This window comes from Python bivittatus, unplaced genomic scaffold, assembly GCF_059951505.1.
Source record: "Python bivittatus isolate LINGU-HERP-01145 unplaced genomic scaffold, Pbiv_v1 ctg000980_np1212, whole genome shotgun sequence".
NCBI classification, from domain to species: domain Eukaryota; kingdom Metazoa; phylum Chordata; class Lepidosauria; order Squamata; family Pythonidae; genus Python; species Python bivittatus.
In genome coordinates, this window is record NW_028277125.1 from 56,862,834 (window position 1) to 56,878,514 (window position 15,681).

A 15,681-nucleotide genomic window follows, 5' to 3' on the forward strand; every position below is an offset into this window, starting at 1 on the left:
TAAAGAATATCTAACTAAAGCTAGACAAAATAAAGATTAGGGGAAGCTTTGCATACACAGTACTGGATCATCATGTATTGAATTCCTTGGAGTCACCTGAAGTAGGAATTCAAAACTCAGAATCGCCCAATTACATGTTTTCTGCTAGCAATACCAAACATATTAGTTGGTGAGAATAGGAAATAAAAACATTGGCAGAACTTTTATAGACAAGCTAAGACTTGTTGGTTCTCCAGGTATCCTATTTTGTTCAATATTATGTAGAAATGGCTGAGTTCCATTTTCTTCTGAAGTTTGCTCAGCTAGGAAATGTTACTATTATTTACAGTGGGGCAAAAAAGTATTTAGTCAGCCACCAATTGTGCAAGTTCTCCCACTTAAGATGAGAGAGGCCTGTAATTTTCATCATAGGTATACCTCAACTATGAGAGACAAAATGGGGGGAAAAAATCCAGAAAATCACATTGTCTGATTTTTAAAGAATTTATTTGCAAATCATGGTGGAAAATAAGTATTTGGTCAATATCAAAAGTTCATCTCAATACTTTGTTATATATCCTTTGTTGGCAATGACAGAGGTCAAACGTTTTCTGTAAGTCTTCACAAGGTTCTCACACACTGTTGCTGGTATTTTGGCCCATTCCTCCATGCAGATCTCCTCTAGAGCAGTGATGTTTTGGGGCTGTCACTGGGCAACATGGACTTTCAACTCCCTCCAAAGATTTTCCATGGGGTTGAGATCTGGAGACTGGCTAGGCCACTCCAGGACCTTGAAATGCTTCTTACGAAGCCACTCCTTCGTTGCCTGGGCGGTGTGTTTGGGATCATTGTCGTGCTGAAAGACCCAGCCACGTTTCATCTTCAATGCCCTTGCTGATGGAAGGAGGTGTTCACTCAAAATCTCACGATACATGGCCCCATTCATTCTTTCCTTTACGCGATCAGTCGTCCTGGTCCCTTTGCAGAAAAACAGCCCCAAAGCATGATGTTTCCACCCCCATGCTTCACAGTAGGTATGGTGTTCTTTGGATGCAACTCAGCATCCTCTCTCGTCCAAACATGACGAGTTGAGTTTAGACCAAAACATTCTACTTTGGTTTCATCTGACCATATGACATTCTCCCAATCCTCTTCTGGATCATCCAAATGCCCTCTAGCAAACTTCAGACGGGCCCGGACATGTACTGGCTTAAGCAGGGGGACACGTCTGGCACTGCAGGATTTGAGTCCCTGGCAGCGTAGTGTGTTACTGATGGTAGCCTTTGTTACTTTGGTCCCAGCTCTCTGCAGGTCATTCACTAGGTCCCCCCATGTGGTTCTGGGATTTTTGCTCACCGTTCTTGTGATCATTTTGACCCCACGGGGTGAGATCTTGCATGGAGCCCCAGATCGAGGGAGATTATCAGTGGTCTTGTATGTCTTCCATTTTCTAATTATTGCTCCTGCAGTTGATTTCTTCACACCAAGCTGCTTGCCTATTGCAGATTCAGTCTTCCCAGCCTGGTGCAGGTCTACAATTTTGTTTCTGGTGTCCTTCACCAGCTCTTTGGTCTTGGCCATAGTGGAGTTTGGAGTGTGACTGTTTGAGGTTGTGGACAGGTGTCTTTTATACTGATAACAAGGTCAAACAGGTGCCATTACTACAGGTAACAAGTGGAGGGCAGAGGAGCTTCTTAAATAAGTAGTTACAGGTCTGTGAGAGCCAGAGATCTTGCTTGTTTGTAGGTGACCAAATACTTATTTTCCCCATGATTTGCAAATAAATTCTTTAAAAATCAGACAATGTGATTTTCTGGATTTTTTTCTCATTTTGTCTCTCATAGTTGAGGTATACCTATGATGAAAATTACAGGCCTCTCTCATCTTTTTAAGTGGGAGAACTTGCACAATTGGTGGCTGACTAAATACTTTTTTGCCCCACTGTATGTAACTTTCTTCATAACTGAATTAGGAAGGAATGAATGTATTTTCCTATTATGAAATGGGACTTCCCAAGGAGTTAATCCTATTTTAATTAAGAACCACCATCTTGTTGGTAAATGGAGAAGGAAGCCTTTGAATTGGTCTTCCAAAAGCCTTGGCTGTGAAAAAAAATCCAATTTCATTGCTAATTTCAGTCAGGGTATTAGATCAAGAAATATGTAATGTTCTCTTCTTAAAGGAAATTGTTTTCAACTAAATGGAGCAAAGTATATCTAGCATGTTTACCTAATCACATTAGCTAATAGAAACTCAACTTTCCAGTTAAATAATAAAATAAGAAATGTTTATTTGAATTATATGGATAAGACATATTTTATCTTTTTGTTTCTAACTCATTTCCACTTTCTCTGCAGCTACTGATCTTCTTTTGGCTTGGAATCCAATTTGTCTGGGTTTGATTGAGGGACTTATCGGCAAAATTCAGCTTCATACAGGTACGAACAATAAAATCTTTGTGTAGCCTGATGGAATAGTTAAAATAATGCTCAGTTTGTTATGTGTATTGGGATAGGAACCTCCACACTCAAGTTACCTGTGACTGACAAAATCTATTTGATCTTTGCCAATGCTTCTATCAAAGTAATGTGTCGCTTTGTTTTGTTGAATTAATGAAGAATTAGAAAACACATGGCTGTTGCTATGTCATGGTTCTTGAGTATCTGATGAATTGTGTTTTTGTGATTTGATCAAAAGATGATGGGAGAGAAAAATATATACATATAAGTAGACATTCATGAATATACTATGAAAGGTTGAAATGGCTTAGGTTCAGCCATTAGTAATATACATGTATATCATATATTAGTAATATGTGGCTGTAAAATATTAATGAGAATTCTTGTAGCTATAAACTTAGTTTGGGGTTATAAATGAAGGTGCTGAATAGAAAACTGCAGGGGAAACATGGAAATATCACTAATATTATATGAAAAGCAGCTTTTTGGAGAGCCTACTACTAATAGGGCTCTGCAAAGCATTTAAAAGAGATGCCTTACAAAACAAGTTATAGTGAGCGTAGTCCTTTTTGTCAGAGTTTATAGCTTTGAAGGGTGTTCTTGGCTTTCTGCTGTGTGTTTATATACACATGCTTTGGTGGCGATCACAGCAGAAGTGTCTGTGTATGTACATGCATGCAGAGGTACTTTGGGGACAGCTTTTGAAACTGGCATGATACTCCAAAGGATACAGTTGCTTTCATGCTCTGAAAAAAGGTGCTTCAATTGTGCTGACATGCTTTGGGAATCACTTCTTTCCAAATGGTTTGCATAATCCTAATTACTACGATTTCTTAAAGATTTCCTTGTCTTCAGTCATTTCATGTGCTTCGTGTTACTATAAAAGTTAGGTAAGTTCCTCTCCACTAATGAAATAACATTGGATGTACTGCTGAAAAAGAGAGAGAATAGTATGCACACCTTAAATATTTCAGAAGTGAGATCAGCCTCTTAAGATCCTCTTGGCTTGTCCTCTGGCTTTCTTTAGCTCATTTTTAAATAACACTTTGGCAAGCAGTATCTCTTGTGAATTGATCTGTCATGATTATTACAGATGGATCGATAAAATCATTTGCCGCAAAACATAAACAGGGGCATATAATTCAAGTTAATTATGGTAAAAAGTAGGTCTACACATTTTACTTTCATTTATGCTCTGAAAGGCTTGTTCCAGTATTTTGAAAGAAAGATAGGTGTGAGAAACTAGCATATATTTGTCACAAAAAGATGATTTTTTTAAAGCATCAGCAAACTAGAGCTAGATTTCATTCTAGAATCTTAAAACCTATAGATTTATATGTTCACAAAATACTGATCACTGATATTGATGCTATGGGGAAATAAGTTTAAATGAAACCTGAATTTTGGTGTCTCATCTGCAGCATTCTACAAAGGTATACACTTGGGAACATGCTTTCATTAATAACTGACTGCAGTACCTTAAACCCTTTATCCTGTTAGTAAGCAATAAGGAAATGTAACGATAGTGGATTGTACCTAGAGAACTAATACATGATGGAAGACATTCCCCCCCCCCTTTTTTGAGGGTACACTGAGGCAGTCTCTCTCCCAGTCTATTCCAATGTTTTCTGCTGCTGCATCCTGCAAAAATTTAATTGAAATATATCTCTTTCTTAGGGATAATAGCACCTGTTGGGCTTCTAGAAGATGCAGCAGGGAAATACTATTGACAATTATTGCAAATCTACTTTACAGGGACAGTCTACTTCTCTGTGGACTTATGCTGAGCAGGCATTTGTTAACATACTTTGTTAACATTTCCTCTGACAGTTGTGGGATGGAAACTTACTGTTGTTTCTTCAAGCTCTTTCTGAAAAAAACTAAGAGGATAGTGCTACTTCCTTTAGAATTTTAGAAGAAGCAAAGAATTGCTGCTCGTATTTTTTACAAGCCCTAGTTCACAGGAGAAAAATAGATTAAAGGAGGAGAGGCAACTTTATTTTTAGATGAGTATGGTTTATTGTAGAAGAACTGGCATGCAATAAAGAAGTTCATTGCTCAAGGAACAGTCAGAATCCCCAGGTTATCCTGCCAATGAAAAAGCAGGACTGTAATTGAGAGATAGCATTGGGTATTTTGCAAGATAACAATGTTGTTATGTTGTTTTGTGGGCAAGTATATGAGAATCTTGCAGAGTAGTCCAAAAATATTTCTTGATGTGTTGAAGATTTGTTAGGGAAATGTAACTGAGACTTTGTAGCAGCAGAAATGCAATTTAGTAAAGTCATGTGTATAGGTAGTCCTTGACTTATGGTGGCAGTTGGGACCATAGAATTTCCATTGCTAAGTGATGCAGTCGTAAAGTCCCAGTTGCCGTTGTTAACTGAATCCCATGGTCATTAGACAAGGCAACTTCCTGCTGGCTTCCCACAACCAAAGTCAGTGGGGAAGCCAGCAGGAAGTTGCAAGTCCCAGGCAGGTAAGTGGGAGTGTGGGGGTGCATGGGAGGGTTGGGGAGGATGCGCAAGAGGCATGGCATGGGTTGGGGAGGGTTACGAGGGGCATGGCATGGGTTGGGGAGGGTGCACAGTGGTGCATGAGAGGCACAGTATGGGACAGGGAGGGTGAACAGTGGTGTATGAGAGGTGCCGTGTGGGTTGGGGAGGATGTGCATGGGTGCAGTGTGGGTTGGGATCGTGATCATGTGACTGAGGAAGTGCTGGGATGGGCAGAACTCCGAGGACCAGTCATAACCACTCTTCGTTCAGTGTCATCATAACTTGGAATGGTTGCTGACTGAATGGTTGTAGGTTGAGGATTACTGTAGATAGATGGGTAATGATACATATTTACTGTATTAAGCAAGATTACAGTTCTCTCCCCTCTCCCTTCTGGGAAGAACCTCTCTTTCTCTTAGAGCAGGTTTTGTTGTTGAGGCCATATAGCAGAGACTTCCTTTTGGACAATAGGTATTGTCAGAAATGTCTGTTTACCAGTGCAAGTAAGTCCCTGGAATACAGCCATTTACCATTTTATTTCTTAATAATGCTTGGTGTATGTGTGGCCTATATGCTTTGTTGCAAATATAAGTTATGCTTGAAGCTTGTTGTTTGATGTAACATGCAAGCTTCCTATTAACTTTTAAGTCCAAAGAAGGTTGTCAGAAAAATAACCAGTACATTTTTATTACAGCTGTGTTTTTGGTATGGACAGATGTGTTTTAGTTGCACAAATTACAGTTCCTTACTGTATAGCATCTTTATAGTTCTGTTCTTCCCCTGCCATGTTCCCAGTCTTGTAGACTCTTCAGTAAGCTGGCAAATGGAATAATGGGATTGTAGTTTGCCAAACTGGTATTTCTTGAACAGTTGTAGTGTATAACATACCTTCAACTTTTCTACAGTATAACTTTAAATCAGTAATGTTCCAATTATGTAAATGCTTTCTACATTTTAATTGCTTTCCTAGCCATTTAGATAAACTGAAGAATATTACACCCATCTATGATACTTTCTTGCATATGGAATGGAAACATACTTTTTCCAGTAGAGGAAAACATTAAAATTGACAGAGCTTATGATTAAGTAATGTGAGTAAATGTAGCAGAGAAATGTAGGGAAAAAAATAATTGGGCAATTGGATTATCTGTGGCATCAGATGTTCCACAAGTTGTGCAGAATTAGATGATGGTGTTCTGGTCTACATCACTGCAAGTTCAAGAGTCACATTGCTTCCTTTCATAAAAAGCTACATTAATTCAGAAAACTAACATTTCAGGTGCAAAGGTTAAGTATAGCCTGTCTGATATAGTAACTGTACTGTATATTAATAATGTCTCCCAAAGTTGAGTTTGATCCATGTTGACTAAATGAACATGTCCGTGTAGTTTATTTGGCAACAATATAGAAGTAGTGTACCATTGCCGACTTCTGGAATATTTTTTTTTATTTCTCAATCTAGCCCTTAGCACTAATATTTCTTTGTGATCTCCCATCCAAATACTATACAGGACTGACCCTACTTAGATTTTTTTTCATTTTTTCATTTTTTTTTTAGTCATCTACGTCCTACCATCCGCTGTGAAAAATCAGAAGGAGTCTGGTAGAAAAGGTGCTACCAGATTTAATGCCACTGTAGACTAAAACTGCTCCCTTACTACAACATGCAGTGTGATTTCCTGTTTATGAGGAATTTCTTTGTGAGGAAATTATTACTTCTAGATTCCCTCTGCATTCTGAAGTAGAATGGACTGAAAATCTAGAAGGTCATTCCATGTAAAACCTAAAATGATTTTTGCTTTACCCAATATTATTGGAGAAAATATAAACCAGGAAGAAGTGTTGTGTTGAGTCTTCATTGTTACCCATTGTTACCCATTGAAGGAAATAATATGCTATTTCTTGCCTTCCAAAGATCTTCCAGTGGTGATAGTTGAAAGTCCTTATCTAGATTTGTCTGTGATATATGAAGTGTATTTCTAATACCCATGAAAAAAATCCACAATGCATAGAATCTTTATCTGCTACACACATTGGAATTTGGATGAAGAACAAAAATCCCTTAAGTACAAAAATGTTGGGATTAAGCTCTTAGTGTTGGAGGAACACAGCTATTGGCTGATACTTTGCTTCCAATAATTGATTCCTGGCTTTCCATGACTTAAATGTAGCATCTGATGAAGATTTTATAAGCAAATTCAGTATGAGATAACCAAGTTAACAAGAACACTACATCACTATTTTCTATGGAAAGCAGGCTAGTTGGTATTGTTTTTTTTTTTTTTTTGAGTAAAATTGGAAAACTGCTGTGTTTCTTTGCATTGTGGAACTCTGTGATAATTTTGTCTTGAGCTCTAAAGCTTTGGTTCTTTGCTTAATTCATTGATTACAAACACAACCTGACTAAATGAAAAGCCTGAGGGTGGCCTGGGAGGTAGAAAGTAAACTTTCCTTTCAGAATATTTGCTCTATTAAAGGTTTCCAAATTTGCATTAGTTATTACTATATCTGTAAATATTCTGCATTCTTTTGCAACAATAACTAGCCCTCTTTGAATGCTGCTAAAATTATTGATCTTGGTGGAATCTGTGTCTCTTCTATCTATTTTTGGAAAGCAACAATTTAATATGATTAGGATCTGTTTTGGAATATAGTTATTCTGTGATTAGATTCAAATGCAAATTTGTCATACTTACATTAAAAAACAACTTTGTATATTACTGAGATTATCTATTAAAAGAAAGTATCATTTGCTTTTTTTTTTACCTGATTTTGTAATTTTTATATGGTTTAAAAATAGTTCCTCAGATGCTCAGTTTTATTACTTTTTGCATATTTATAGGTTTAACTGCTTTGCTGAAAAAGCAAGTAATGTATTCAGTTGAAAGGAAGACTAAGACTATTTTCTTAAATAATTTACCTTTAAAATCAGGTAGTAATCAGATACCCTGCGAGTACAGTAATGGAGGCAGACACATATTTTTGAATAAATAAATATGGTAAATTTATTTATAATAAATAAATAATGGTAATCTGTGTACTACCGTATTCTAAATCTGGTTGAACAAATTACTTCTCAAAACATATGCTCATAGCTGTGTTTCCCCCTTCATTTCTGGAATGTTGCCTTAAATCACAAACATCAATTGCCTTCAGTGGGGGATGGGAACATGGAATGGCATTGTGTAGCTCTCCATTCCCCTAATTCAAATTTCTGATTTGCATGGAAAAGGAATATTCTCAGCTCCCAAACTGGGATCATAGCTTGGAAGCAGATTAATAGAACAAGCTGCGCTGTGGTAGGATACAAAGAATATTTAGTTGGAATGTTAGAAATAAAAAGGGTATTCATTTTTTTTTTTTTGGCAGCATAGTTGTTTTCTAGATGCTGCACATAAAATACAAAAACCAATTGTCAACACTGTCATTGGACTGCGTATATAAACAATTGCAGTATTAGTAGCAGCTTGCTTCATCTTGCCTGGTATGGGGTTTGCTCCTGTCATTGAAAGGCGGGCATGTATTCTGGCTGTTAGTCAAAACAAGAGAAATATCCAGCGGTGTGTGAAACCATAATTTTTTTTGCTTGTTTCTTCTTTCCAGCAAACGTAGAAAAGCACTTCTTGCAACCTAATATCACTTTATCAAACATGAGGGTATAGATATTGACTCTAAAATCTAACAGTTTTTTCATTCCTTTGCCTCCCCCTTTTAAAAACCATTTGGCTGATGAAGAATTAGTTAAACTTTGAAGGTTTTGTATTTTTTTTTTTTTTGTATCATTTGATTGATCCTGATAAAGTTGTTACACAACTCTGGAATTTTTGTTTTCCACTGAATTATTGTAGACTTAACACTAAAATATACCATACATAGTATATTCTACTCTAAGACCATTATAAAGTATTTTACTTTTCTTCCATAATGGCTTATAAAAATAAAGTCTCATTGAAGCTGGCCTGGACACCTGGTGACTCATGGACATGTCCATGAAGTTTTCTTGGCAATAATACAGATGTGGTTTGCCGTTCCCTTCTTCTAAGATCTTTTTTGATTTTTCAGTCTAGGTTACAACTCTGGCTTTCTCTGGTGGTTTCCTATCCAAGTAATAGTTTTACCCAGTCTTACTTATCTTTCAAAGCCAGATAAAATCCTCCAGGTGCTGTTACCTCTTGTGCCTTAATAGCTTTTATGTATTTGGGAATAAGTTGATGTTCTTAATTTTACACCCAGGAGATCATTAAAAGAAATTGAATTAATGTTAATATTTCCTGGAAAGGAAAACAGTTCTGAATTTAAGACAACTCTTCCTTCCCCTTTTTAATTAATTGTTTGGGGAAACAATTTATCTTTAAAAAGATAGTGCGGACATGGATATGTTAAGGATTGGTGCTTTGCAGAAGAGGCCCTGAGAACAGTTTGATCAGCTATTAGATGTATTTGCCATCTGAGTATGGACAAGTCCCAATGGAGTGATGTTGTGGGTCAGGTGATGTTGAGGTATTGGGGGAGAAGGGTGAGCACTAACATCCTGGCAGTGACTTTTGCGGCTTTTAGAGGTGCCACCCCATTGATAACCAGATGTAAGCCTCCGTGACAGTGGGATCTAGGAATCAGATGGAATTGCTGCTACTGCCCCAGCCTTCCAGCTATGTAGTGGCTTTCCTGTCTGGGCTCCTTGAAGCTGTGGCCATACTGATGATGGAGTACACCAGACTTATGATCTTGGGGGACTTCAGTTTGCCTTCCCTTGGTGCAGGGTCAGAGGTGCCTCAGGAATTCATGGTCAACATTAAAACCATGGATCTGAACTAAGTCATCAAGGGCCTGACATACAGCAGAAATTGCATGTTAGATCTGTTTTTTGCCTTAGGGTGATAGTGTGTGATCTGGATATGGGGAATGTTAACATCAGTATCCTGCCATAGTCCAGACTGCCTTGAAACTTTTCTGTAGCTCCTCCCTCCCCCCAGTGGTTGGATCTGTTTAGTTGGTCCCTCCCAAGCACCTGAGGTATAGTTCACTTAAGGCCTTAGTTGCTGCTTGGAAAGAATGGGTGACTGCAGCTTTAGATTGGATTATGCTTGTTCAGCTCTTCCCTGCTTAATGGATCCTGGAGCACCCACTGGTTTTTGAGGAGCTCTGGGAGATGAAATAGCAAAAAAAAAAAAAAAAGCACCTGGGGTGTCACTGGAGGAAAACAAGGAGCAAATCTGTCCAAACACAGGTAAGAGCCTTTATTAGGAACTTTTTTGAGGAAGAGGAAGTGGCAGCCATGACCAAGAGAGCCTTTGCACAACTTCATCTTGTGTGCTGATTGCATCTGTTCTTGGATTAGAAGGTCTTGCTCACAGTCATTAATGCCTTAGTTACCTCCTGCTTGATGCTCCACATGGGACTGCTCTTGAGGACTACTAAGAAGCTGCAACTAGTTCAGAATGCAGTGGCACAGATAGTTGTGGATGTGCCTCAGTATGCCCATGTTACATGATTACTTCATGAGTTGCACTGGCTTTCAAGTGCAATTTAAGGTGCTGGTTATCACCTATAAAGCCCTTCATGGCACGAGGCTGAGTTACTTACAGGACCACCTGTTTCCCATTAGTTCTGCTCATCCCACCAGATCCAACAGAGTTGACATACTCAGGATCTCTTCCATCAAGCAATGCCATCTGTTTGAACCCAGGAAGTATGTCTTCTCTGTCATGGCACTTCCTCTGTGGAACAACATGCCCCCCAGATTCAGATGGCCCCAACCTTATTGGTTTTTTATAAGGTTCTGAAGACATGGCTGTTTCCTTGGGCATTGGGCCAGAGAATCGAGTGAGTCTGTCTTAAGGGGGTGTACTAGTATATTGATTAGCATCCTCGGTTGCCATCTGTTTTATTTGTTTTGATATGCATTACTTTTTATTATTTTTAATTTGTATGCCACCCAAAGCCATCTTGAGTTAAGCAGCCATACTAGTTGAATAAACAAACAAACTAGTTTCCTTTTAGATAAATACTGCTTAGTAAGTCCTTTACCTAATGGAACTGTTTTTTTCATTGGAAATGAGAGAGAATGATATCTACCAGTTTTGAAAGGGATTGGAGGGATCAGCCTGTCCTTAATAAAACTTAATTGAAGTAAATTAAGGGATTTTATATAACTAATCCGAATTAGAGATTCATCTCTGTCAGTTCATCTACTTTATATCCTTATTACATTATTGGTCTAACTTAAATATTCAACATGCCTTTTGCTAATTTTCACAGAAGGTTTCTGCTTGTTCCACCTACGTGGCTGTATAAATGCTGCTTTCTCTCAGTATTTTGGACCTTAGCAGCAGACCTAGCATCATCCATGATCATGAGGAATATTTTCATTTGCATTCAAATGAATGCAATATAGCAGGGTCCAAAACAGAGGAAGCAGAATACATGCTTGAAGGAAGATCCCATGAATGATTCCATTGTTCCATCCGCTTCAAGACCTTCATACATTTGGGTGAACGCCTGAACAAAGTGGTCCATGGAAGATAACAAATAGATTAGTAGGCTTGTTTTTATGTAATTTCTAATGTAACTTGTGCCATTAAAGTAGGAGCTTTCTTTTATTTGTGCAATGACTTTTCTATTTTTTTAAAATCTTGATTATGGTTTTAATATTTTTAATCAGATAAGCATACTTGCCTGATAGAAAATTAGGTATTTTCTGTATCCATAAGAAAAAATAATATTAAATTTAACATAGACTCCTCAAAAAAGGCAAGTAAATACAAGTAAACGATAGACAGAAAATCCTGTGAAATACCCAGGTTTTCCCATGTATCAATCTGGTTTCCCTTCTCCAAATGAAAACCAACCTTAGAGATCTTCATCTCTGCAGATCTCTGTATATGTATGGGCATGTGGGTGAATACACACACACACACACACACACACACACACTACTCACCTGAAGTCATACTCCAAAAGAAGACAGGGCCAGGGAAACAACAACAAAGTAGAATTAGTATTTATTAATCAAAGTTTATTGCCTGTAAAAATGAATGAAATTATAAAAGTAATTGATCCTTTATCCTCTAGCTGGATATACTAATCATTCTCTTTTCTTGGACACAAACCACTCTCACAAAGGAAAACATGTATAGAAACACCTCATCCCCTCTTCTGACTGAAATTAGTTATGAAACCAGTGTTACATAAGTGGAAGTCTGTTTGCATGATTGCATTTCCTTCACCTCACAGGAACTGCAAAGTACATTCCAGTAATTTCCCCAACCTCAAGAGCAAATTTGAGAACATGTAGGCTGGTTGATAGATTACGATGGCATAAAACTGTAAAGAAATAAACAGCTGGTGAATCTATTCCTTCTATGAATGGAAGGGTTCTTTTCATCTGTGGAAGATACTGAGATTAAGCTGTTTCCTTTTGAAAGAGGTGATGAGATCATTTTTACCAATTCCCTATTCAGCCCCTGTGCCATTTTCCAAATTGTTTTTGAAACAGCTTGTCATAGGCTATAAGAAGCTTAAAGAGCAAGGGGAAATTACTCTTCCTGCAGGTTTTTTTTCCTTTTGCAGGTAGAGCATCCCTTAAATGGAGTTGTACCACTGCAACTATGGATATAAGCCATTGGAGATTTTTTTTTTATCTATAGCTGGATTATTTAACTCAAAATTGTATTCAGCGTTGAAACAAACAAATGCACTAGATCTCCATCAGCTACTGAAATGAAGCCATGATTGATTGTGACCAAGGCAAACTAATACTAGCATAAAATTATCTTTCAGTTAAAGTGTAGTTTATTCTATGAATCAAGTTGTAATTATTTGAATTATCTATACTGAATTTGTTGTTTTGGCTTTATTGCAATGTTAGAATAACACTACAGTATCACTCTGTTTTAAAGTATTTGAAAAAAAGTGAACTGGAAGTATTTAATTCTGAAACTTCAGAACAAGTTTAATGGTCTTTGATGTTCTGATAAGTAGAGCAGCAGCTGTTGGTGCATGCTTTGTCACTGAATGTTACATAGTCTTCGTGAGAAAACATTCTGCCTTATTCTGCAAAAATCATCAAAATATATGTTTTCATTTATTGTCTTTTGCCTTTTTATTCAGTGGAATATTCAAGGTGAATAACAGTGATTAAGATGCAGAACACAAAATAGAACATAAAATGAACTGAAATCAGCAATAAAAGATATGGCAAAAGAGCTATAACTTGGCTGGTCTTCTACAGATAGGGAATGATAGTGAGATGCAGCTCTCATGGGAGTGTATGCTACGGCCTGGAGATTATGCAGTAACTCTGATTTTGCATTCATTAAAGACCCCCCCCCCGATGAATAAACTGCTATGTATTGTGTTTTAATCCCATTTTTCTTTTGGGAGTTCAAACCAGTGCCGCGTAGGGTCTCTCTCCTAATTTTTCATAGGCTAGATTGAGAATGACTGGTCCAAAGCTACCCAACCAGCAATATGGTCCAATATGGATCACTGTCTAACATATTAACCAGGGTTAATAAGTTATTTAACAGCATTATAAACCAGATTATGAGGTGTTAGCATGGCTAGGCAAGTGTCAGGGTCCTAAAAGAATAACCAAGATGAACCCTACTACCACTTTTTAAGCAAACTTTTTTAAAAGCCTATTTTTTGGCTATGGTAGTGTACTCTCTCTGCAAACCAAATTTATTATTTATTATTTTAACCTCTGTGTTCATTGCTAGAAGAATCTCAAAACACTGTCACCTAACATCAGGTTGTAAGGGGATGCTATGCAGGTAGTCCTTCCTTAGCGACCACTCCATTTGCTACGCTAAGTGCTGAGGTTGCTAAGCAGAAATCACATGACCGCAATGGACTTACAGCGTCACTTCCCATTTGGTCTTAAGGAAGTCACCGCGGTGACTGCAACTTGCAATTTTACTCCTGCATTCTCAATTAACTCTTCTTGTCGGAAGCCGGTTGTGAAGCACCCAAATGGGGATCAGGTGACCACAGGATGCCGCGACAGTCATAAATGTGTGCTGGTTGCAAAGCACCCAAATGGTGATCACATGACTGCGGGATGCTGTGATGATCATAAATGCAAGATTGGTCGCAAAGCTGTTTTTTTTATACTGTTGTAACTTCAGATGGTTGTTAAATGAGGCAGTCGGTAAGTGAGGACTACCTGTACTGGGAAGGGATGTTTAAAATGGCAGCTGAGAAATGTGATTGCATGCACTGGCTTTGTAGTCTTACTATTTGGTTTATGTATGAAAACTACTTTGCCAAGGGTCGCCTTGGAAATGGTGTCATACCTGATTGTACAGTATGTAACAGAATGTGAAAATGGCAATTAAATGTAAAATTCTAACCTTTCAGAATAGCAGAGTACAAATCTACTATTTTAGGAAGCTTTTTTTGCATGTTGCAAAAACACTTAAATGCTATGATTCAGTTTATTTTTTCTGGATAATTTTTTAACTGAATATAGTGACTTCATCATAGATTCTTTAGTTACTGTAACTTAAAAAAAACTTTTTAAACAATAGTAACATGTTTATCTCCATTTCTAAAAATTACTCCATTTCTAAAAATTAAAAATAAATTCTGGAGCTTTTATTTCTGAAAGTATGGGTTAATCACTGTATTTTAATCTAAGCTGTCTCAAGTGGCTGGGAGGGGAAAGAGAAGTGGGAACCACATCTGATTCTTTGAACTCCTTGGTGAAAAAATGGAATACTCATATGAAAAATTAAAAATCAATTCTGGTGTCAAAATGGATATGTGCTCTTTCTTTAGACTTTTATATTAATATATTTCAGCACAACTTTGGTCATATAAAGATTCTAGAAAAAGGCCAAAACAGAAGACAGCACAGCGTTGACTTTTTAAAATGTTGCCTGCAAGAGAGAATCTTTTATTTTGTGTGCTGCTAATAGCTTTTCAATCAGTTCTTAGCCGAAAGATTTGATTATGCATTATTTTATTTTATTTTATTTTATTTTATTTTATTTTTTTTTTTTTTTTTTTATTTTTTTTTTTTTTTTTTTTTTTTTTTTTTTTTTTTTTATTTTTTTTTTTTTTTTTTTTTTTTTTTTTTTTTTTTTTTTTTTTTTTTTTTTTTTTTTTTTTTTTTTTTTATTTTTTTTTTTTTTTTTTTTTTTTTTTTTTTTTTTTTTTTTTTTTTTTTTTTTTTTTTTTTTTTATTTTTTTTTTTTTTTTTTTTTTTTTTTTTTTTTTTTTTTTTTTTTTTTTATTTTTTTTTTTTTTTTTTTTTTTATTTTTTTTTTTTTTTTTTTTTTTTTTTATTTTTTTTTATTTTTTTTTTTTTTTTTTTTTTTTTTTTTTTTTTTTTTTTTTTTTTTTTTTTATTTTTTTTATTTTTTTTTTTTTTTTTTTTTTTTTTTTTTATTTTTTTTTTTTTTTTTTTTTTTTTTATTTTTTTTTTTTTTTTATTTTTTTTTTTTTTTTTTTTTTATTTTTTTTATTTTATTACTTAATAGATCTTCCATGGTACCTTAACTGAAGTTTAGAACTAGAGTCATAGGCCTAAAATAATTTTATGCATATTGATCAACTAGTCTATATTGTTTTTTCTTTAGCAGTTTTTCCCACATTGGGTCAAGTGTTGTGACAGCATAGCAAGTACAACAGAGGGGAGCAAGCAATTATTAATTTATTAACAGTATTTATTTATATTTATTTATTAATCAAATTTATGTAACCACTCATCTCTCCGGGTGACTCACAAAGAATTAATGTTA

General features: G+C 36.1%; 1 protein-coding gene across 1 annotated transcript in view; it reads left to right on the plus strand.

Annotated features, from left to right (window-relative positions):
- The window catches only part of INPP5F (inositol polyphosphate-5-phosphatase F), a 59,749-nt gene that overhangs the window by 13,070 nt on the left and 30,998 nt on the right, over positions 1 to 15,681 (plus strand). The window contains exon 2 of the mRNA XM_007432695.4: positions 2,337 to 2,417. Coding sequence (XP_007432757.2) covers positions 2,337 to 2,417 — 81 coding nt within the window. The remainder of the gene's footprint in view (positions 1 to 2,336; positions 2,418 to 15,681) is intronic.